The 21,629-nt window shown below is 46.2% G+C and overlaps 1 protein-coding gene across 3 annotated transcripts in view; it reads left to right on the forward strand.

The window, feature by feature from the left end:
* Positions 1-21,629, forward strand: part of LOC117350242 (protein FAM122A-like) — a 131,742-nt gene that overhangs the window by 70,443 nt on the left and 39,670 nt on the right. For 2 of the 3 annotated variants that reach the window (XM_033924397.1, XM_033924396.1), the window contains exons 5-8: positions 9,716-9,770; positions 10,078-10,145; positions 10,225-10,280; positions 18,853-18,955. In XM_033924397.1, the coding sequence (XP_033780288.1) occupies positions 9,716-9,770; positions 10,078-10,145; positions 10,225-10,280; positions 18,853-18,955 (282 nt within the window). The remainder of the gene's footprint in view (positions 1-9,715; positions 9,771-10,077; positions 10,146-10,224; positions 10,281-18,852; positions 18,956-21,629) is intronic. The other variant, XM_033924398.1, reaches the window with a different exon arrangement.

Here is a 21,629-nt window from a genome sequence, read left to right on the forward strand (position 1 = left end):
ATATCTTTTGTTTCATTAGTAAATCAAGGAAAAGTTTTATTGTTTACCTGCAATTACATCACTTTCTTTTCCAGAGATAAATTAAAAAAAAAAAATTGACATCGATATATGAACATTTCTTAAGAAAGAGCTGAATATTTCATGGGGTATCCTAATTTTTTCATATGATTGTATTATGCCACTGAAGTTTAATTCAAGCACACTCTTCTTGTATGCAGGACCCCACAAGCTTCTTTAAAGCTGAAAGACACTTTTTAACCTCTGAGGTACTGGAAATGTCAGGGCAGGAGTTAGTATGTTTAAATATTTTTATTAAGATCATGAAGATGCATTACAACCCAAGTACAGTGGTACCTTGGTTTACGAGCATAATAGGTTCCAGAAGCATGCTCGTAAATCAAAATACTCGTATATCAAAGCGAGTTTCCCCATAATGTTGAGAACCGGCATTGCTCCCCCCCCCCCCCCCCCCGAGCAAAACATTTGCAAAATCGGCACCTCGGAAACCGAGTGTGCCTCGATTTGCGAGCAGCGCCCCCACGTGATCCAGCACTCTCCCCCCCGCGATCCGGCACCCCCCTGCCGCGATCTGAAATCCCCCAGACCCACCCGAACAGGCTTCTTACTTCCATCTGGGCACTGGCACCAGCATGTCCTGTGGATTGGTGCCGGTGCCCGAAGATCTGCCTCCTCTTCTTTGCTCAGGGTCCATTCCCTTGGGAGCAAGTTCGCCCCAGGTTCTGTCTACAGAGGACTTGAGCACAGGCTGAGGAGCTCCATGGTGGGTTTTTTTACTAGGATCGGGACCGACTACGTTTCCTCCCCTCTACTACATGCACGAGTTCCGGTGAGGATCGAGGTCTCTGGCCAGTCTGCGGGTTGGCGAGGTGGTCAGAAGAAGCAAGCAATCTGCTTTCCAGGCTTGTTTGAAACAGTTTTCTCTTTTCACTGGCTGCAGTTTCAGTCCAGTCGGCTCCCAGCACAAGTATGGCAAAGTGAGTACAAGGTTGAGTCCTTAAAATTTATATTCTTTAATCGTCTCTCCAGACCGGCACACAACTTTTGGCTGAAGTACAAGGGGGCTGTGCTTTCCCAAATACAGTCTGCTCTCAGTCTCCAGCAGTCTCGTGTGCAGCCTTCCCTGGTTTAGTTTAAGCCTATTGGATTTTATTTAGGCCTTCTTGTCCTCGTCTGTGGTGCTGGATTGAGCTTGGGGAACTCTTTTGGAGGTCTGTCCGACCTCAGGGGTGTCACACTCGACGGGCTGAGTCCCTGCCTCCATTTCCCCCACCTCCCTGAAAATTTTTCACTAGAGGTGCCTCAGCTGTAAGCCTTGCCACTGATACTGGCAAGGCATATAACTTTGAGAGCCAGTGGGGTCTGTTCAGTTATCCCTTACAGTTATATTGAGGGGGTGCTGGACTGAAGGGAAGCCTTCAATTGAGGTAAATTACATTTAATTGCTAACCGCACTTTTTTATTTTTCAGCTAGTAGCGATTTTCACAATGAGCACTTTCAAAGGGAGAGAGTGCTTATTGTGTTCCTACCATGAGGTCATTACAGCAGGCCTGTATTCATGGTGTGCTGGCCACCACAAAGGGGAATCCTCTTCGGCTTTGGTTGCTGGCAAGCAGCAGTTCTCTTCGCGAGTGCTTCATGCATTGGCAACAAGCAGGGGGGAAGCCTGGGCTTCCTCTAATGCCCACACAGGGATTTCCCCAGCCGCCGACAGGGAAAAAAGTTTCCCATCTGACGGAGGCCTACCTGCATGTTCTAATTCAGGCATATGAACATAAAAATTGCCACCGCTGAGTCAGACCAGTGGTCCATCGTGCCCAGCAGTCCGCTCACATGGCAGCCCTTAGGTCAAAGACCAGTGTCCTAAATGAAATTAGCCTTACCTGCGTACGTTCCGGTTCAGCAGGAACTTGTCTAACTTTGTCTTGAATCCCTGGAGAGTGTTTTCCCCTATAAGAGCCTCCCATTAGCGGTTCCTTCACTTTGCGATCTTGAGAAAGCATTATCAGTTTTGCACACTTTCTTTTGGTTTGGCTACAGCTCCGTGCACGTTCACCAAAATTATTGTGGCAGTGGTGGCAGCCTTACACAAGGGGACATTCTGGTTCATCCCTATCTGGATAACTGGTTGATTTGAGCAAAATTATTTCAAGAAAGCTCTCGGATTCTAGCTCGAGTGGTGGAGTTCCTGCAGTCGCTGAGATAGGTGGTCAACCTGTCCAAGAGCCAGTTGACTCCATCTCAGCGCCTGGAGTACCTCGAGGTTCTCTTCGACACCGGTCTGGGGAAGGTCTTCCTTCCAGAGGCCCATGTGGACAAGCTGTAGTATCAGATTTGACTTTTGATGGCGTCCCAGTGTCCTCGGCGCAGGACTTTCTCCAGATCTTGGAGTCAATGGCATCCTCCCTGGACATGGTTTGGTGGGCTTGGGCTCACATGCGGCTGCTTCAGTATGCTCTTCAGCAGTGGTCACCTGAGATACACGATCTGGACTCGCCAGTTCCTCTTTGGGGCTTGGTTCATCACAGCCTCCGTTGGTGGCTACAGTCTTCCAATCTGGTACAGGGAGTGAGTCTGAATCAGCCTCAGTGGACAGAGCTTGTCATGTACGCCAGTCTCCTTGGTTGGGGAGCTCAGTGTCTCAGTTGCTCGGCTCAGGGCATCTAGACTCTGTAAGAGACGTCTTGGTTGATCAATGTTCTGGAGACCAGAGCTATCTGGTTGGAGTTGCTAGAGTTTCAGACGTTGCTGATGGGCAAGTCAGCTTGGGTTCTCTTGGACAATGCCACAGCAGTGGCTTACGTTAATTGTCAGGGAGGAACCAGGAGTCATCTGGTAGTACAGGAGGCTGCTCTGCTCATGGCTTGGGCAGAGGCTTATCTACTGGATCTCTTGGCTTCTCATATTGCGGGAGCATAGAATGTCCAGGCAGACTTCCTCAGTTGTTATGTGCTGGATCCCGGCAAATGGTGTCTGTCCCGTAGCCTTCGAGTTGATTGTGCAGGCTTGTGGCTGGCCAGTCATGGACCTGATGGCCACAAGTGTCAATGCCAAAGCACCACAGTTCTTCAGTCGGCACTTTGGTGCAGCCTTGGCCAATGAATGACCTCCTGTACGTTTCCCTCGTGTCCAATGGCGGACAGAGTCCTCCTTTGCATTATTTGGCACCTCAGCCATGTGATCCTGATGGCTCCGGACTGGCCCAGGCGCCCTTGGTACCCAGATCTGGTTTGTCTTCTTGTGACAGATCATCTTCCACTGCCCCTCTTGCCTGACTCTGACACAGGGTCCCATTCCAATGTTCGATCTGGTCCCTTTTGTCTTATGGCTTGGTTCTTGAAAGGGAACGCTTAAGTTATTCAGATAAGGTGATCTCCACTCTCTTGGGTTACCGGAGACTTTCCACCTCTCAGGCTTATGTGCGTGTTTGGCATATCTTTGAGGAGTGGTGTTCCATGCAGGGTGTGATTCCCCTTTGTGCTTCTTTGCCTCACATCTTAGAGTTCTTGCAGGATAGCCTGGACAGAGACCTTGCCTGGTCCTCTCTTTGGGGTCAGGTGGCGGCTTTGTCTACATTTTTGTGGTTTGCTGCATGGTAGGCATTTGACCTCTTGTGGGATGTGATTCATTTTTTGAGGGCGGCCAAATTGCTCTGGTCTCTGTTCGGCCTTCGGTTCCAGCCTGGGATCTCAGTCTGGTGTTGTCCATGCTCGTGAGCTTTCCTTTTGAGCCTCTGGGCTCCTGCACGCTGAAGGACCTTGCTCTTAAGGCGGCCTTCTTGGTGGCCATTACTTCTGCGAGACGAGTTTCCGAGCTGCAGGCTTTCTCTTGTAGGCCTTCCTTCCTGGAGTTTTCTAGGGAGCGCATCGTGCTGCGGTCGGTTCCTTTTCTGCCGAAGGTGGTTTTGCCTTTTCATGTCAACCAGTCTGTGGTCCTCCCAGTCTTGGGTGGTCAGGAGGGCACTTTGGAGCAGAGACAGTTGCGCAAATTGGTTGTTTGTAGGGTCCTTCGCTCTTAAGTTCAGCAGACCCAGATGGGTCCAGAAGTCAGATTGTCTTTTTGTCCTCCTTGTGGGTCCAAGGCTACCATTGTGCACCGGATCAAAGAGACTATAGCTTCAGCGTATCTTCTTAAGAAGCCTGTTCGGAATTTCTCAAAGCTCATTCTGCTTGGGGTCAGGCAGCTTTTTGGGCAGAGTCTTCCCTAGTACCTCTGGTAGATATCTGTTAAGCGGCGGTATGGACTTCTGTCCATTCCTTTGTGCGGCACTATCATGTGGATGTTCAAACATGTCAGGATGCGGTGTTCAGGGAGTGTATGCTTGTGGTGGCCCTTCGGGGGTCCAATCCATGATGGGTACTGCTTTAGTATGTCTCATCAGTGAGCCATGTCGGTCTGGAGAGACGATTAAAGAAGAAGAAATTAGGTTCTTACCTGCTAATTTTTTTTCTTTTAGTTTCACCAGACCAGCAAAGCCCCCTGCCCTGTCAATGGTGTTCAGAATTTGCTTGAAGAGTGCATTTTTTTCGGCGGGATCTCGTGTTTTTTGGTATGTTGGGGAGCTTACAAAAAAAAAAAAAAAAGAAGAGCAGCCTTTTGGTTCATCTGGCATAGCTGGTGAGCTGTGGGGACATCATCTTATCATATTCAGTAAAAACAGTGTTTCTATATGTTAGTTGTTTTCGCTCCTTCTAGGAGTGTTGTTGCTGTTGTAATTAAGTTATTTGTTTCTTAGTTCTGCTTGGCTATTCGGCAGACTGGTTGTATATGGGAAAGCACAGCCCACTTGTACTTCAGCCAAAGATTTGTGTCACAGTCTCCACCTGCTGGTCATGGTGAACTATTACCCATCAGTGAGCTGGAGAGACTAAAAAAGAAAATTAGCAGATAAGGACCTAATTTCTCCTTTTTGAGTGTTGGGGCTAGAGATAGGATCTCCTACCCCTAAAATCTCAAAATTTCCTTTTTATGACCCCTAGTGTGACTCCAATGGGCCTTTTTTGGTGCTAAAATTGCTGTAGCGGCAGCCATCTTGGATTTCCTGATTTGGAAATAAAAGCCTCTATCTGCCTCAGAACACTCAATTTAGCTTAAAAGCAGGTAGGATGGATTTCTGAAGTCAGGACACTTCAGATTCATGCCAGTTCTGGATTGTGGGCTGAGGACCGTCTGTGTTTCATGTGCCAAGTGGCATGTGGGAGGGGGCAGGAGGCTTAGTCCCCTCTAGTTCCCCTGGGGGTGGAAGTGCCCAGATGGCTCGAACTCCAGGGCAAAAGTCCTGGTTAGATTCAGGAAAGAGCGAACATGTGTCCCCAGCTAAGCTGTGCCATGCATCTGCCGCAAAATCCCAGAAGAGGACAAGGGAGCAACCGCAAGGGACCTTGGGGCGTCCTGGGCAAAGTTTTGCTCCAGAATTCATCAATAGGCTGTATGAAGCCTATTTGTTTAACAACAGTCACATGGAACCCTTGGCACCAGGGGTCACTCCCTCGCAGGGTGTACTTCCTCCTCAATAAAGCGATGCGCAAAAGGTGGCAGTTTAGTCAGAGAATGACTGAGATGATATGGATTCAGCTTCCATGACTTTACTTCCGCAGTCTGGGTCCTCAGTTGCAGGGAATTCTGCATCAGGTCTGGAAGAACCGGATCCAGAATGGGTGGAGACTCTGGATCTTGGAGAAGATCCAACTATGCACCGGCTGTTCGAGCCCTCAGCACTTTTGGAGATAATTACGGAATCTTCAGGAATTAAAGATAGATATTCCACCGACCTCAACTGTGCAGTGCTCAGACTACATGGTTTCCTTTGCAGCAGGACATATCTAAAATGATAATGGACCATTGGGAGGTTCCAAAGGGGACCCTTTGGGTGGCCAATGCCATGACGAAGCTTTATCCAGTGGATGCTGAATTTAACTAGCTATTTGTCCAACCAAAGGTGGACTCCTTTGTGACCCAGGTAACTTAAGTGTACCTCTCTCCCCAGCGAAGGTGGAGTGGTGTTGAAAGATACCCAGGACCACCGGCTGGTTTTGTTCTTAAGAAACAGTCTGAAGCCGTAGCTGCAGGATTGAAAGCAGTGGCATCCTACATAGCACGGATCTGCCACTCTAAATTGCACCTTGATCCAGAGGTGGAGGCCAGGAGAGTTTCTCAGGAGTGGATTATGTGGTAACCATGGCCAAAGACAGGGCTGCTTTGTCTTCCCTCTATGGCCCATGTTAGGCAGAATCCTGCAAAGGATAATCGCACACTCGGGGCTAGTAGTTCTAGTGGTGCCAGACTGGCCAAGGTATCCATGATATGTAGTCTTCTTACATTTAAAGAGGGACCAAGATCTCGGCCTCATGTGCCATCTAGGATTGCTTATGTAGGGTCCAGTTGCCCTGCAGAATCTGGAGCACTTTGGGCTTAGGGCATGGCTCTTGATCACACAGCCATAGCACATAAAGGCTATCCGGACAGGGTGATTGCCACCCTCTTATGATCCAAGAAAGAGTCAACTTTAGTCACCTATGTGAAAGCCTGTCCCCGCAGATAACCGTGGGAAACCATCCCCATGTTATTCTTTGAGGAGAGTGGGTAGAATCAGAGTATGAATAGATACCACAACTGACCCTCAAGCCTTGCATTGAAGAATGCTGGTGTGGAAGGACTGAGTTTGAGATAGACAGTAAAGAATGATGCAAGATTGCTTCCCACTGTTATCCGCGGGGACAGGAATGGTGATAAATTTTGTCACCTTGTCATGCTTTATCTGGAAGTGTTTCCAGGTCTGATGCGCATAGAAGAGTGAGGATCTGGTTTCAGCTCTAATTTCTTTGGTCCTAGCATGCCTGCAGGAGGGACACTCGGATGTGGCCAGGTTTCTGAAGGGGTTTTGCGTCCTCCAGTGTGACACCCTTTTCCATCATGGAATCTTAATTTTGTCCTGCGGGCACTAGCTAAAGCTCCATGTGAGCCGCTGGAGCAGGCTTCATTGTTGGACCTCATTGTTAGATGGCGTTTTTAGTGGTGTCAGCTTGGTGAGTGTCGGACTGTAGGCTCTCTCCTGCAAGGAACCCTTTCTCAGAATTTCAGAGTCAGGAATGATACAGCATATTGTACCTTCTTTCTTTCATGTCACTCAGGAAGTATGGTTGCCTGCCTTCACTTTCTTGGGATCCAAGGAGATGCTAAAGTTCTGAAATTGCTAGATGTTCGCAGAATGCTTATTCATTATCTAGACGTGACGAATGAGTTTTGACTGTTGGATCATCTCTATGTGCTGGCAGGTGTGGACCATAAGGGTTAACCAGCTTCCAAAGTGGCCATTTCGTCAGCCTACATTGGGAGCATTCCACTAGGGGAGTAGCATCCTCCTGGTGGAGGCTACAGCAGTCTCTCCTGAAGAGATTTGCAGAGCGACCACATGGTCCTCTCTTCATACTTTCACAAAATTTTACATAGTGAACATGGCGGCCAAATTGGACATCGCCTTTAGATCCTCCATTCTATCAGCAGGCTCATCTTTTCCCCCCTAGATTGCAGGGACTGCTTCGATAAGTCCTGAGAGTTCAGGAACGAGGTACCTGTTGCACTAGAAGGGAAGATTAGGTACTTACCTTGGTAATCTTCTTTCTAGTAAATAGGCACCTCATTCCTGAAGCCCGCCCTGTCAGATGTTCATTAGCCTATATACTGCCTCAGACAAGCCAGGAAGTCTGGTTTACGTGTTTCGTTTCTTTATTCCATAAGGACAAGGATAGAGGGAACCCACTGCTACTTCATTGTATTCAAGAAGTATCCTTCAGAACCCTAAAACTATTAGTGCAGGTGGCACTTGGGTAGGTGGCTAGTTCATTCCATCTCATTATATGCTTAAATGTTTATATCTTCAATTTTTCTGGTTTTCAGTATTTTGGGTTATGTGTTATGAGCAGAATAGACTTGTTTCTTGGGGAAAGTTCCTGTTTCCCTTCCTCTTAAGTCTTTTCTCTAGGGCTTACCATCTGCTTTGATATGAACTGAGGAATAACAGGACAGCCTAGAGCAGGGGTGCCCACACTTTTTGGGCTTGCGAGATACTTTTAAAATGACCAAGTCAAAATGATCTACCCACAATATTTAAAAAAACACAAAGCACACTGTATGCAGAGAAAATGTTAAATATTTATATTCCGTGAGTTTTCAAAGAGGTCAAAGCAGATGACTTCATTCAAGTCTCATTTCCAATTTTACTCTCCTACCAAATTTTATCTTTTTAAAATTATTATCATTATCCCTCCCTTATGTGCTTTCCCTTTATGTTTATTCAAAATGTAACTTTTCCCCCATACTTTCCTCTTGTCTCCAGTTTCGTCAAATTTGTTTTTTAACCTTGTTAGTATTATCTTTTATGATTCTGTTTTTACATTGTATTTTATCATATTGTACATCGCTTCGAATTTAGATGAAGCGATTAATCAAAAACATATTAAACTTGAAACTTGAACTTGAAACTTGAATGTCATCTCAGTAACAACTTTACAAAAATAGACAAATATACCCCTTCCCTTTTTACTAAACCTTGATAACGGTTTTTAGTGCAGGGAGCTGCGCTGAATGCCCTGCGCTGTTCTTGATGCTCATAGGCTCCCTGTGTTAAAAACCGCTATTGCGGTTTAGTAACAGGGGGCCATAGTGCAAAATATAGACAGCAGACATAAATTCTCTAAACGGACACATTTTGATCACTAAATTGAAAATAAAATCATTTTTCCTACCTTTGTTGTCTGGTGATTTCATGAGTCTCTGGTTGCACTTTCTTCTTCTGACAGTGCATCCAATATTTCTTCCCTTCTTTCTTCCTCTCCTCCAGACCTCATTCCCTCCCTCAACTTTTTCTTCCTCTCTCCTTGCCCCCTCCCATTTCTGTCTCCCTGCCCCCCTTTCTTTCTGTCTCCCTGCCCCCTTTCTTTCTTTCTCCATGTCCCCTTCTTTTTTTCTCCCTCCATGCCCCCTTTCTTTCTTTCTGTCTCCCTGTCTTTCTCTCTCCATGTCCACTTTCTTTCTGTCTCCCTGTCTCTCTCTCCATGTCCCCTTTCTTTCTATCTCCTTGTCTTTCTCTCTCCATGCCCCCTTTCTGTCTGTCTCCTTGTCTTTCTTTCTGTCTCCCTACCCCCCCTTTCTTTCTTTCCCCTGCCCTTCACCTCCATCAGAGAACAGGCCGCCGCCATAAAGATGATGCTGGAGCGCCGGGCTGACTAACCTTCCCCATCCAACGTCAATTCTAAAGTCGGAGAGGAAATTCCGGGCCAGCCAGGCAGCGATTGGCTGGCCTGGAACTTCCTCTCAGACGTCAGAATTGACGTCGAGTGAGGAAGGTTGGTCGGCCCGGTGCTTCAGCGTCCTCTTTACAGGGTCGGGAAGCAGATGGAACAGAAGGCAACGTTGATTCTTATCTCGGAGCCCGGGATATGCTCTGCAGTTAACTCGCGTTGCCTTCGAGATCTACTGGTCGATCGCAATCAACCTTTTGGGCACCCCTGACCTAGAGAGATGGAAAGTGAAGCAAAAAAAAAAATACTAATGAAGCTATCTACACAACTCTCGTGAGAAGGGATTGACTACCTAAGAGTTCAAGAGGTGCTAGAAAGTAGATTACTGAGGTAAGTACCTAATTTTCCCTTGTACGCTATACCATCTAGTTTCTCAGCTGCCTCACTCTCTTCACAGGGAGGCCCCAGCAGCATTAGAGAGCATTGGTGCCTGGCCCGAGAGCTGTGACATGGTGAGTAAACCAAACATAATAGGCGGTGAAAATTTGAGAGATGTAAGGTATGATTAGGCACGTGACAGAGATATCAGTGGGATAACATTTGGCAGGTGGATGGAGGAATTGTGGGACTGGAATTATTAGGCTGATGTGGGTGTTGTTGGATAGGATTTGGCAAATGGGTGGATAGGATTTGGTAAGTAGATGGAGGAAGAAGTAGAGACAGGAATTGACAGGAAGGGTGAATCTAGTGAAGGTGGGGACATGAATTCTATATTTTTTTTCGGTATTAGGTATCTCTCTCTCTTTCTTTTTCATGCAGCCCCTAAGTGATTCTAAAATTGGCATTATGCCCAGCTACTCACCTCATTCTCTGCAGCGACTTCCCAGGTGAGGTGGAGAAAGTCCAGTCCTTCTGACATCATGGTCCATCAGATGGTGTCTAACCAGCTCTTTGTATCTTCTGCAGATCCCATGTAACACTGGGTGTCTCAACCCCTGCCTTGGGATCCCTGAAGAGAAACGGTAATAACAGTGCTCCTGGATTTGAATAGCAGTCACTTCTCTAACCTTGATGCATTTGTTGCATGGCGATGGTACCTAGCTCTAATTTGCATCTTAATTCCTAATCACAACCCAAAAGCCTAACTGCAAGAATGACCTGTATCTTTAACTAAATTCTAAACCTTGCAGTTTTATTTGACTACCTAGCCTGTTTGCTGGAAGAAGGTAATTGCTTTGCTAGCGCTAACCTGTATGGTAAACCCCAGCCTTAACTTCCACCTTAATCTTAACTTCTAAACAAATAACTTAACCGTGAGTCTAATGCTTAAACTTATCCCTGACTCCTAAGCAAAACCGTAAGTCTTAACCGTAAGTCTAATGCTTAAACTTATCCCTGTCTCCTAAGCAATAACCCTAACCCAGGGTAGTCAGGATTGCATCTCCCACTGATTCAGCTGCTTGTTCCCTTTGGCAAGTCACTTCACTCTCTTGCCTCAGGTGCATCTTAGATTGTTCCAATTTTAGATCATTCAAAAAAACTACTGAAAACATACTTATTCGTTAAAGCCTTCTATTGATGAGAACCACTGCTTTGATGTATTCATCTCCTAGGACTTTTTTATTGACTGTTAAGTTTGTATTTTAGTATTGTTATTTGAATATTTATTTTTTGTTATGTCATTTATGTATGTTCAACTTGTAATCCGCCTAGTTAATAGGTGGAATTGAAATTTTTTTAAATAAATAAATGAATACATAAGCCTTCAGGGGATAGGGAAATACCTACAGTATAATTCTTTTTGAGCTCAGATATGGAGAGGTGAGTAAGTAAATCTAGAATCCAAATCTCATTTACCCAAATTACTTCCTGATATGCTATGGACCAGAGGCTCCCAAATCTGTTTTGGGGGACCCCACCCCAGAAGCTCATTTTTTTCACGATAGCCACAATGAATATGCCTGAAATATACGAGGGTGGTTTGAAAAGTTTGGTAAAAACGCAAGGTTTTTAAAAAAATATATATACTTTATTCATTTTTTCATCTTACAACAAGTGTGTCAAAAAATAACAATTAAACTTATACAATATCACTTGAGTATCTACCATTATTAATTTCACAATTAAAAATAAATCCCTCCTTCCCAACCCTATTATTACACATGTGATTACATATATATATTATTTTCTATTAATCCAACCCATCAGTATATAATTAAACTTCCTCCCACCCCCCCACCCCCATCTCTGTACAATTATACCAACTAGGGAAAAATTATATTTTATTCATTACAATACTCTGTCAGTGGCCTCCAAATCTTATATATATGACACAGTGAATTCCACCAAAAACTGTAATTTAATATGACACAGTGAATTCCACCAAAAACTGTAATTTAATCTATTCCAGTTTTTCCAATTAAATGTAATCTGCTGAATGGCAACTCCTGTCATAATAAGTAATAGTTTATTATTCTTTGCAGAAATTTGACTTTTCTTCCTCAGTGACATTCCAAATAAAATAGTATCATAGGATAAAGCCAAAGGATTTTCTAACAAACAATTTATTTAGCCCCAAATCGATCTCCAAAATGCCAAAATGAATGGACAGTAGAATAATAAATGATCCCTGCTTCGAGATGACAATGCCAACATTTATTTGACTTAGAGCTATCTAAAAAACAAGTTAAAAAATGTAGTCTCCATAGAGGGCTATACACTTAAGAGCATTGGTTACAGAATCCGGCGGTTAGTCCAGCAAGTTTCCAGTTTTTTCATATCGTAGGAAAAATAGATTACAAAAAAAACTGGAAACTGTATAGCCCTTGATGGAGACTACATTGTTTTAACTTGCTTTTTTATCAAACTTGCTGCACTTCTTTGAGGGAATAAACAGCCAGATGGATAAAGGGGAATCCATAGACATCATTTACCTGGACTTCCAAAAAGCCTTCGACAAGGTACCCCACGAACGGCTGCTAAAGAAGCTGTGGAACCATGGGGTGCAAGGGGATATCCACCGATGGATCAAACACTGGCTGGCAGGCAGGAAACAAAGGGTTGGAGTAAAGGGCCATTACTCAGAATGGCGATGGGTCACGAGTGGAGTCCCACAGGGGTCGGTTCTGGGACCACTCCTGTTCAATATATTTATTAATGACTTGGAGACAGGGACGAACTGTGAGGTTATTAAATTTGCGGACGACACCAAACTCTACAGCAAGGTTAGAACCAAGGAAGACTGTGAAGACCTGCAAAGGGACTTAACGAGATTGGAAGACTGGGCAAGAAAATGGCAAATGAGTTTTAACACTGAGAAATGCATGAAGGGAAAAAGAACCCGATGTTCAACTATAAAATGGGGGGATCATTGCTGGGGGTGAGCAACCTTGAAAGAGACCTGGGGGTGATGGTGGACACAACACTGAAAGCATCAGCACAGTGTGCGACAGCCTCAAGGAAAGCGAACAGAATGTTGGGTATCATCAAAAAGGGTATCACGACCAGGACGAAGGAAGTCATTTTGCCGCTGTATTGTGCAATGGTGCGCCCACATCTGGAGTACCGTGTCCAGTACTGGTCGCCGTACCTCAAAAAGGACATGGCGGTACTTGAGGGAGTCCAGAGAAGAGTGACAAAACTGATAAAGGGAATGGAAAACTTCTCATACGCTGACAGACTGGAAATGCTGGGGCTATTCTCCCTGGAAAAACGGAGACTTAGAGGAGACATGATAGAAACCTTCAAAATCATGAAGAGCATAGAGAAGGTGGACAGGGACAGATTCTTCAGGCTGTGGGGAGCCACAAGTACAAGGGGGCACTCGGAGAAATTGAAAAAGGACAGGTTTAGAACAAATGCTAGGAAGTTCTTTTTCACTCAGAGGGTGGTGGACACATGGAACGCGCTCCCGAAGGCTGTGATAGGCCAGAGCACGCTACAGGGGTTCAAGGAGGGTCTAGATAGGTTCCTGAAAGAAAAGGGGATTGAGGGGTACGGATATAAGTGGAGGTAGGTTACAGAAATAGTCAGAAACCATTTCACAGGTCGTTGACTTGATGGGCCACCGCGGGAGCGGACCGCTGGGCACGATGGACCGCTGGTCTGACCCAGTGGAGGCAACTTCTTATGTTCTTAAACTTTTCAAACTACCCTTGCATTTACATAGATCTCCATGCGCACTGCCTCTATTCTATCTTATGCATATTCATTTTGGATATCTTGGAAACCCAGTTGGATGGGGTCCTCTAAGACAGGCTTGGAAACCGTTGCTGCAGACCCCAACTGACTCAACTTTTTTTTTTTGTGTGTGTGTTTTTAGCTTATCCTGATTGTAGCATCTTTACTAGTCTTGCATCTCTATAGCATTTCCTTTCAAGTCTCTGTATTCAGTCTTAAAGCACAGCTTAGCTTGAGCAAGTTTTGGCTTCTGTTATCAACTCTGCTTCAGCCTAAAATTCTTTGTCTGCTTTTCTCTTTTGTCCTCTTTCTGTCCAGTGTCTCTTTCTTTGCCTTCCTGCCCCTTTAGAAACATAGAAAGATGACGGCAGAAAAGGGCCACAGCCCATCAAGTCTGCCCACTCCATTTACCCACCCTATTAAGTCTGAGTGCTAATGACTTAGTTCCTTAACTCGACCGTCGTAGGGATCCCACTGGATGTCCTATTTATTCTTAAAGTCGAGCACACTGGTGGCCTTGATCACCTGCACCGGAAGTTTGTTCCAGTGATCTATCACCCTTTCTGTGAAGAAATACTTCCTGATGTCACCACTAAATTTCCCTCCTCTGAGTTTGAGCGGGTGCCCCCTTGTGACCGAGGGTCCCTTGGGAAAGAATATATCGTTTTCCACCTCTACACGACCTGTGACGTACTTGAATGTCTCGATCATGTCACCCCTTTCCCTGCGCTCCTCTAGGGTATAGAGCTGCAGCTTGCCCAGTCTTTCTTCGTATGAGAGACCCTTGAGTCCAGCGACCATCCTAGTGGCCATCCGCTGGACCGACTCAGCTCGAAGCACATCTTTCCGGTAATGTGGCCTCCAGAATTGCACACAGTATTCCAGATGAGGTCTCACCATGGTTCTGTAGAGTGGCATTATGACTTTTGGTTTGCGGCTGACGAAGCTTCTATTGATACATCCCATCATTTGTCTTGCCTTGGATGAGGCCTTCTCTACTTGTTTGGCAGCCTTCATGTCTGCGCTGATGATCACTCCCAAGTCCCGTTCTTCTGAAGTCTTAGCTAGTATTTCTCCATTCAAGGTGTATGTTCTGCATGGATTTCTGCTACCGAAATGCATGACCTTACACTTCTAACGTTGAAGCCCAGCTGTCATGTTGAGGACCAGTTTTCCAATGTGATCAGATCCTGCATCATACTATCTTTGAGATTGCTTTCACCTACTATATTACACAGTTTGGCGTCGTTGGCAAACAGTGCTACTTTACCCTGAAGCCCTCGGGTCAAGTCCCTTATGAATATGTTGAAAAGGGATGGTCCCAGGACTGAGCCCTGCGGCACTCCGCTAGTCACTTCCGATGTCTCAGAGAGGGTGCCATTGACCACCACCCTCTGAAGTCTTCCACTCAGCCACTCCTTGACCCATGCAGTTAGTTTCTCACCTAACCCCATTGATTTCATCTTGTTTAATAGTCTACGGTATGGGACACTGTCAAAGGCTTTACTGAAATCCAAGTACACTATGTCCAGAGACTCTCCCAAGTCCAGCTTTCCTGTCACCCAGTCAAAGAAGCTGATAAGATTGGACTGGCATGACCTGCCCCTAGTGAATCCATGTTGGCAGGGATCCCTCAGATTCCCCTCATCCAGTATTGTGTCCAGTTTGCCTTTAAGTAGGATTTCCATGAGTTTACACACTATTGATGTGAGACTCACTGGTCTGTAATTCGCAGCCTCCGCTCTGCAACCCTTCTTGTGCAGAGGAACAACGTTGGCAGTTTTCCAGTCCAGGGGGACTCTCCCCGTTCTCAGGGAGAGATTGAAGAGCACGGCTAACGGTTCCGCCAAAATATCGCATAGCTCTCTGAGCACTCTTGGGTGCAAATTGTCCGGTCCCATGGCTTTGTTCACCTTGAGTCCTGACAGTTCTCTGTAAACATCAGCTGGTGTGAACTCAAAATTCTGAAATGGGTCTTCCATGCTTTGCTTTGCTTCCAGCTGTGGCCCGTGGCCCGGTGCCTCGCATGTAAAGACTGAACAGAAGTAATCATTCAGTATTTTGGCTTTATCGGAATCTGTTTCCGCATAATTCCCGTTTGGCGTTCTAAGGCGTACTATCCCGTTTGCGTTCTTTTTCCTGTCGCTAATGTATCTGAAGAAAGATTTGTCCCCTTTCTTAATGTTCTTCGCTAGAGTTTCTTCCGTTCGAAGTTTGGCCTCCCTGACTGCTGTTTTGACCGCTGCAGACTTTGTCCTGTATTCAATGTTAGCTTCTTTTTCCCCGGTGCGTTTGTATGAGAGAAATGCTTTTTTCTTCTCCTTGACTAGGTACGAGACCTCATCTGTGAACCATTGGGGTTTCTTTTTCCTTTGTTGTTTGGTTACCGATTTTATGTAGCGGATAGTTGCCTCATGAAGGATCGATTTCAAGGTTGACCACTTAGCTTCCACATTATCAGTCACTTTTTGAACCTGCAGTGTCTGATAGATGAAATCTCCCATGCGTGTGAAGTCAGTGCCCCGGAAATTGAGTACCCTTGTTTTTGTTTGTGAACTAGGGAAGCCTTTCTTAAGGTTAAACCATCCCATGTTATGGTCACTGGTGGCTAGCGTTTCTCCCACCGAGACCTCCGAGACGCTTTCCCCGTTCGTAAGTACCAGGTCCAGGATGGCCTGGGCCCTTGTGGGCTCTAGTACCAGTTGTTTGAGCCATACTCCCTTCATGGACGTTAATATCCTTCTGCTATCACAAGTTGTCGCTGAGAGTGTGTTCCAGTCTACATCAGACATGTTGAAGTCTCCTAACAGAACTACGTCCCCTCGTAAGGTGATATTCTCCATGTCTTCAATTAATTCTGTGTCCTTGTCCTCCGATTGTCTTGGGGGTCTGTATACCACACCAAGGTATAGGCATTTTTCTCCGCCTCTGGCCAGGTTTACCCAGATGGATTCCCCAGTATACTTGACATCCGTGATCCTGGTTGTCTTGATGTTCTCTTTGATGTAAAGTGCTACCCCACCTCCTAACTTACCCTCTCTGTCTTGCCGAAGCAGGTTGTATCCTGGTATAGTTATATCCCACCCATGAGAGTCTGTGAACCATTTTTCGGATATTGCTACTACGTCTAGATCTGCATTAACTATTTCTGTTTCTAGTTCTAAAAATTTATTCCCTAGGCTGCGTGCGTTAACATTCATAGCTCTCCACTCTTTCTGATTTTTAAGCTCCTGTAGTGAGCCACCCATTGGAGTTAAAGTATCTCCTAGCGATTCTTTTGCATTAAGGGTACTTACCTCAGACTTGAAAGCGGAGTTTTGGTTTGCCACATCAGGATTGTTACTTACTGCTCCGGTGTAAAAATGGGTACCCTCCCCCGACTTACCTAGTTTAAAGCCCTTCGAAGTAGGCGGGCTAGTCTGTGTCCGAAGACATTCTTACCTCTGTTGGTCAGGTGGAGTCCGTCTGATCCCTGTAGTCCCTGTAATGCCTCTCTGTGATTCAGGAATCCGAAGTTCATTTCCTGGCACCATCGTTGCAGCCACTCATTCGTCTTCTGGATGCGTTCGTCCCTGCCCCTTCCTCTGCCCCTAACAGGAAGAATGGAAGAGAATACTACCTGTGCTCCTGTCTGTTTCAGTCTCTTTCCCAGTGCTCCGAAGTCTGTAGTTATGTCCTCCAGGGTGTTCTTGGCAGTGTCATTCGTTCCTACGTGGATAAGCAGCATGGGGAAGTGGTCCTGGGGCCTGAGAAGTCTATCGAGACAGGTGGTCACATCTCTTATTCTGGCTCCGGGCAGACAGCAGACCTCCCTCGACTGCATATCCGGTCTGCATATTGGTCCCTCGGTGCCCCTCAACATGGAGTCCCCAATGACTATTACTCTACGCTTCTTTTGGGGGTGTCGATCCATTGTGCCCGGAGATGGAGATGTGTGCTGATCCTGGTCCATATCTGCGTCGGTAGTCTCTTCCTGCAAGACCTGGAATCTGTTCTTCAGGCTCAGATGTGGAGTCGATGTGGAGCTGCCCTGGTGAGAGAAAGAGTGAGAAGGTGAAGAGATTGTGAATGGGGGGGAGGGTCTCCTACGTTTACCTGTGGAGGAGGTCACTAACTGCCAGGAGTCAGTGTCTCCATCCATCTCCTGAACTGCAACAGTTGGTTTCTTTGACGACGGCCCTGGAGTCATCATGGGAGATCCGTCATGGCTCGTTCTGAGATTTGGGATAGTTCCTGCACTATCCCATCTATATAGGCCTCATCCTCTCTGATGCCTCTCAGACGTTTCACCTCCTCCCTGAGGCTTCTTAGTTCCTGCACGATGTCGTCATCCTGGCCGATCTCCTCTGTCTGTGTAGAGGCCGTAATGTACTGCTGTGGGATGGCCTCGGTCTGCACGGAGACGTCCTTTCCCGGTGCTGTGTTCTCCTCCGTCTGTGCGTAGGCTGAGGTCATCTCCCGGATTACCTCCATGCAGGGGATGCCGACCTTGTTTGTAGGTTTCATACTCCTTGTTCGCCCTGCCATAACAACAAAAAGGGAGAGAGTAAATGTGAGAGTATAAGAGATAGTATGAGAGTAAGAGAGAGAGTAAATGTGAGAGTATAAGAGATAGTATGAGAGTAAGAGAGAGAGTAAATGTGAGAGTGTGAGAGGTAGTATGAGAGATAGTAGTAGTGTGAGAGTATGAGAGAGAGTAAATGTGAGAGTATGAGAGGTAGTATAAGAGTATGTGAGCTTAGGGCCTCTGAGGGGTAAAGTTGAAAAGTTAGGTTATTAGAGAGATCTGAGCAATAGAGTGTCTGGAATAAAGGATTTGCCCTACAGTGTCCTGTTGCCCTGGATTGGGCTCTTCGCAAAGGCTCTTCGCAAAGGCGCTCTCGCTAAGGCGAGCGCCTTTGCTGCTCGCCTTTGCCGCGCGCCGAATGGCTGCGCGCCGTTGGCTCGCCTCCTTTTATGGAGGAGCCCGGTCGCAAGCTGCTGACGCGATGGGGGTGGGCGGAGCTACTCTCGCCGCTACCCCGATGCCTCCTTCAGCTGTGCTGGCGCTTCTCCGCTCCCCTAGCGCCTCGCACAGCTCACCCTTGCCTCCTTTCTGCTCTCCCCTCCTCTCCGATGCCTGCCTCTGCCTCGTGCAGTGCTAGCAGCAGCAGCGCCCGTTGGCTCGCCTCCTTTTATGGAGGAGCCCGGTCGCAAGCTGCTGACGCGATGGGGGTGGGCGGAGCTACTCTCGCCGCTACCCCGATGCCTCCTTCAGCTGTGCTGGCGCTTCTCCGCTCCCCTAGCGCCTCGCATAGCTCACTCTTGCCTCTGATTATTTTTTTTTGGTACGATTTCTGTCTTTATATCCCATGTCTGTCTCTCTTTTTTTTTTTTCTCTCAAATCACTACATCTTTTCTTACCTTTCTTCCCAGGAGGTGCAGAAATGGATTCACCACCCAAGAAACTGTTCATTGCTGGAGTTCCCGGACCTGGGAATCGAGACTTCCCAGTTATCAGCTCACCAATTCCCCCCAGGTAACTACCTCCTTTCTCCCACAAGACTAGCATCTGCCTCAAACATCCAGGAAATATCATGCACCTAACTGCTCCCTCACACATGACTAACTGTGTGCGCACACATATTTACCCCCAAATTCTATTAATGGTATCTTTGCCCAGTTATAGAATAACGTTAGTTACATGCGTTACATGATTAGCTAATTGGCATTTAATTTGAACTCTTCTCTCCTTCCATATTTTCTGTAAATGTATGAAAACACTGTTATTTCAACAGTTCTTACACTAATTTTCCATCTTCTCTTTAGGATGTTGGATGTGGGTCTTCATTAATAAGTTATTTTCTCTCTAACTACTTTCACTTTGTGCAAAATTTGGTCATAAAAATGTTTACTTGACCCTTTTCCGGCTTACATTTTTTTCAGTATTCCTTCCTATTCAGCATCTTGGTTAACAGCTTTAATAAACTATTTACTTACTAGTGGTTATTTTTCAATGGACGTGGGCCATATTGTACTTGTACTCCATTGCTGAAAAATTCAATTAGATCCGACTATTTCTGCTCATTATCATTACTTAGTAACAAAACTGATTGAATCCATTATTCTTGTACAATCTCTCTGTAGTCTGAACAAGTTATCAATCCCTTCCAGCCCTGAACTATAGGGAACTCAAACCAAAGACTGACCCCTCCTACTGTGGTCATCTCCTGGGACATTCCCCTTGAAAATCAATTTCATTTCCTACAGCCCTGCTGTAGGACTCATCTCTTTTGCTCATGCTTTATTTAGCAAATTCTAGTGTTTTATTTGATATTTGGCAAAGATCCTTCCCTAGTGCTGTGGATTCATCCTGCGGGGACATCCTACAGCAGGAGATTGCAGACTTTTCTGTCTGCATCCGGGGGGTTCCCTGCCACTGCAGTAAGCCCCCTAGACAGCCTACATGCCAGATCAGGGCTCCGGGATCGGGCACTGACTCACTCCGGGTTCATCCGCTAAGGGGTAGAGCACAGGCTGCATGGTTCCGTGGAGGCATGCCTGGGATCGGAACTGGTCTATGCACCTTCCATGATTCTTCCGAAGGTTCTGGTAATCACTGACTGGGGTGACTAGGCAGGTGAGGCAGTCAGAAGACTTAAAATCCAATTTTGTCAGCTCCTGAGGTAATGATCTCCTTGCATGCTTGTTTAAGCTTGCCTGCCATTCTTTCTCTTTCAGGGCGGCCCATTGCGCTCCAAGTTCCGGACCACTTTGGCTTACCGCTTGGCTCTTGAGCGTGTGGCATTGACAGCCAGGGGCTTTTTGACCGCGGTCATCGCTATGTTACTCCAGAGTACACGAAAATGTCCACTGTGGCAGCCTATGCGAAGGCCTGGAGGTGTTTCAGGCTGGGTGTGAAAGGGCTTGAGTGGATCCCTCGGCTCCTTCAGTGACACAGGTCCTGGAATTCTTGCAAGCTGGCATCAGGAAGGGACTTGTGGTTTCTTCCCTTTGTGTTCAGATTTCAGGTCTTTCGTGTTTAGGTCCCTCTTCACTCAGGGATTCGCTAGTGTCCCACCCGGACGTTGTCTGCTTTTTGCGGGGGGTGGTTGCGGCCTCCTCTGCAGCTGCCTTGTCCCATGTGGAATCTGACTTGGTTCTCCACTCGCCGGCTCGCCTGGATCGGGTCTCTCTGAAATATCTCACTATCAAGACTGTCTTCCTTGTAGCAGTCATTTCTGCACGTAGGGTCTCGGAGCTCCAAGCTCTCGTGTGCAGAGAATCCCTTTCTATGATTCTGTGGTCATCTTGAGGACGGTTCCTTCTTTTCTTCTGAAGGTGGTCTCTGTATTCCATGTGAATCAGGAAGTTCAGCTGCCTGCCTTTGTTCCCTCGGGTTCCAAGTCCAAGCACAGACTTTTGCAGTTCCTGGACTTGAGGCATCTCCTTCTGAAATACTTGGAAGTCTTTCGGACTATCTTTTTGTTCTGTCGGGTCCTGCCCGGTGGGGGCCGACCCGCTTCTAAGGCTACCATCTCTAGATGGATCCTAGCGGCAATTTCCGCTGCTTATGTGTCAGTGGGGAAGAAGCCTCCCCTTGGGGTGAAGGTTCACTCCACAAGAGTGGGCCGAATCAACAGCTGTTTCTCCTGAGGAGATTTGCAGGGCAGCCACTTGGGCGTTTGTGAAGAACCTCAAGGTTATGTTAAAGTACTTGAAACTATTTTCAACAGAATCGATTTTTACTTATGCAGATGACATCTCATCTTACTTGAAGTTGGCCCTTCTTTAAGTAATTTAATAGTGGATACCAGCTCTTGCATCTTAAGAGTCCAAGATTGGGCCTCCTTAGTGCGAATGAAATTAAATACAGTAGAACCTTGGTTTGTGAGCATAATTCAAGGATGGCCTCAAAAGCTTCTTATTTAAAGATGCCTATGACTGTTAATTGACCTATGGGACCTTCCTTGCTCATTTTCCACATCAAAATTGATTTTTCCCTTTCCCCTTGTGATTATCCTTAATTGTTCTCTCTTTCTTTCAAATTGTATTTCTCCCCACTATCCTTTTGTCTCATGTAAGTAAAGTTATGTTAACTGGACTTTTTAAAGCTTTATTGTAAAATGCTTAGAATTTATGATTAGCGTTTTATCAAATTTTTAATAAACTTGAAAATTGCTCGTAAACCAAAGTGTTTATATATCACCGAG

Source organism: Geotrypetes seraphini, chromosome 16 (genome assembly GCF_902459505.1).
Source record: "Geotrypetes seraphini chromosome 16, aGeoSer1.1, whole genome shotgun sequence".
Classification (NCBI taxonomy): Eukaryota; Metazoa; Chordata; class Amphibia; order Gymnophiona; family Dermophiidae; genus Geotrypetes; species Geotrypetes seraphini.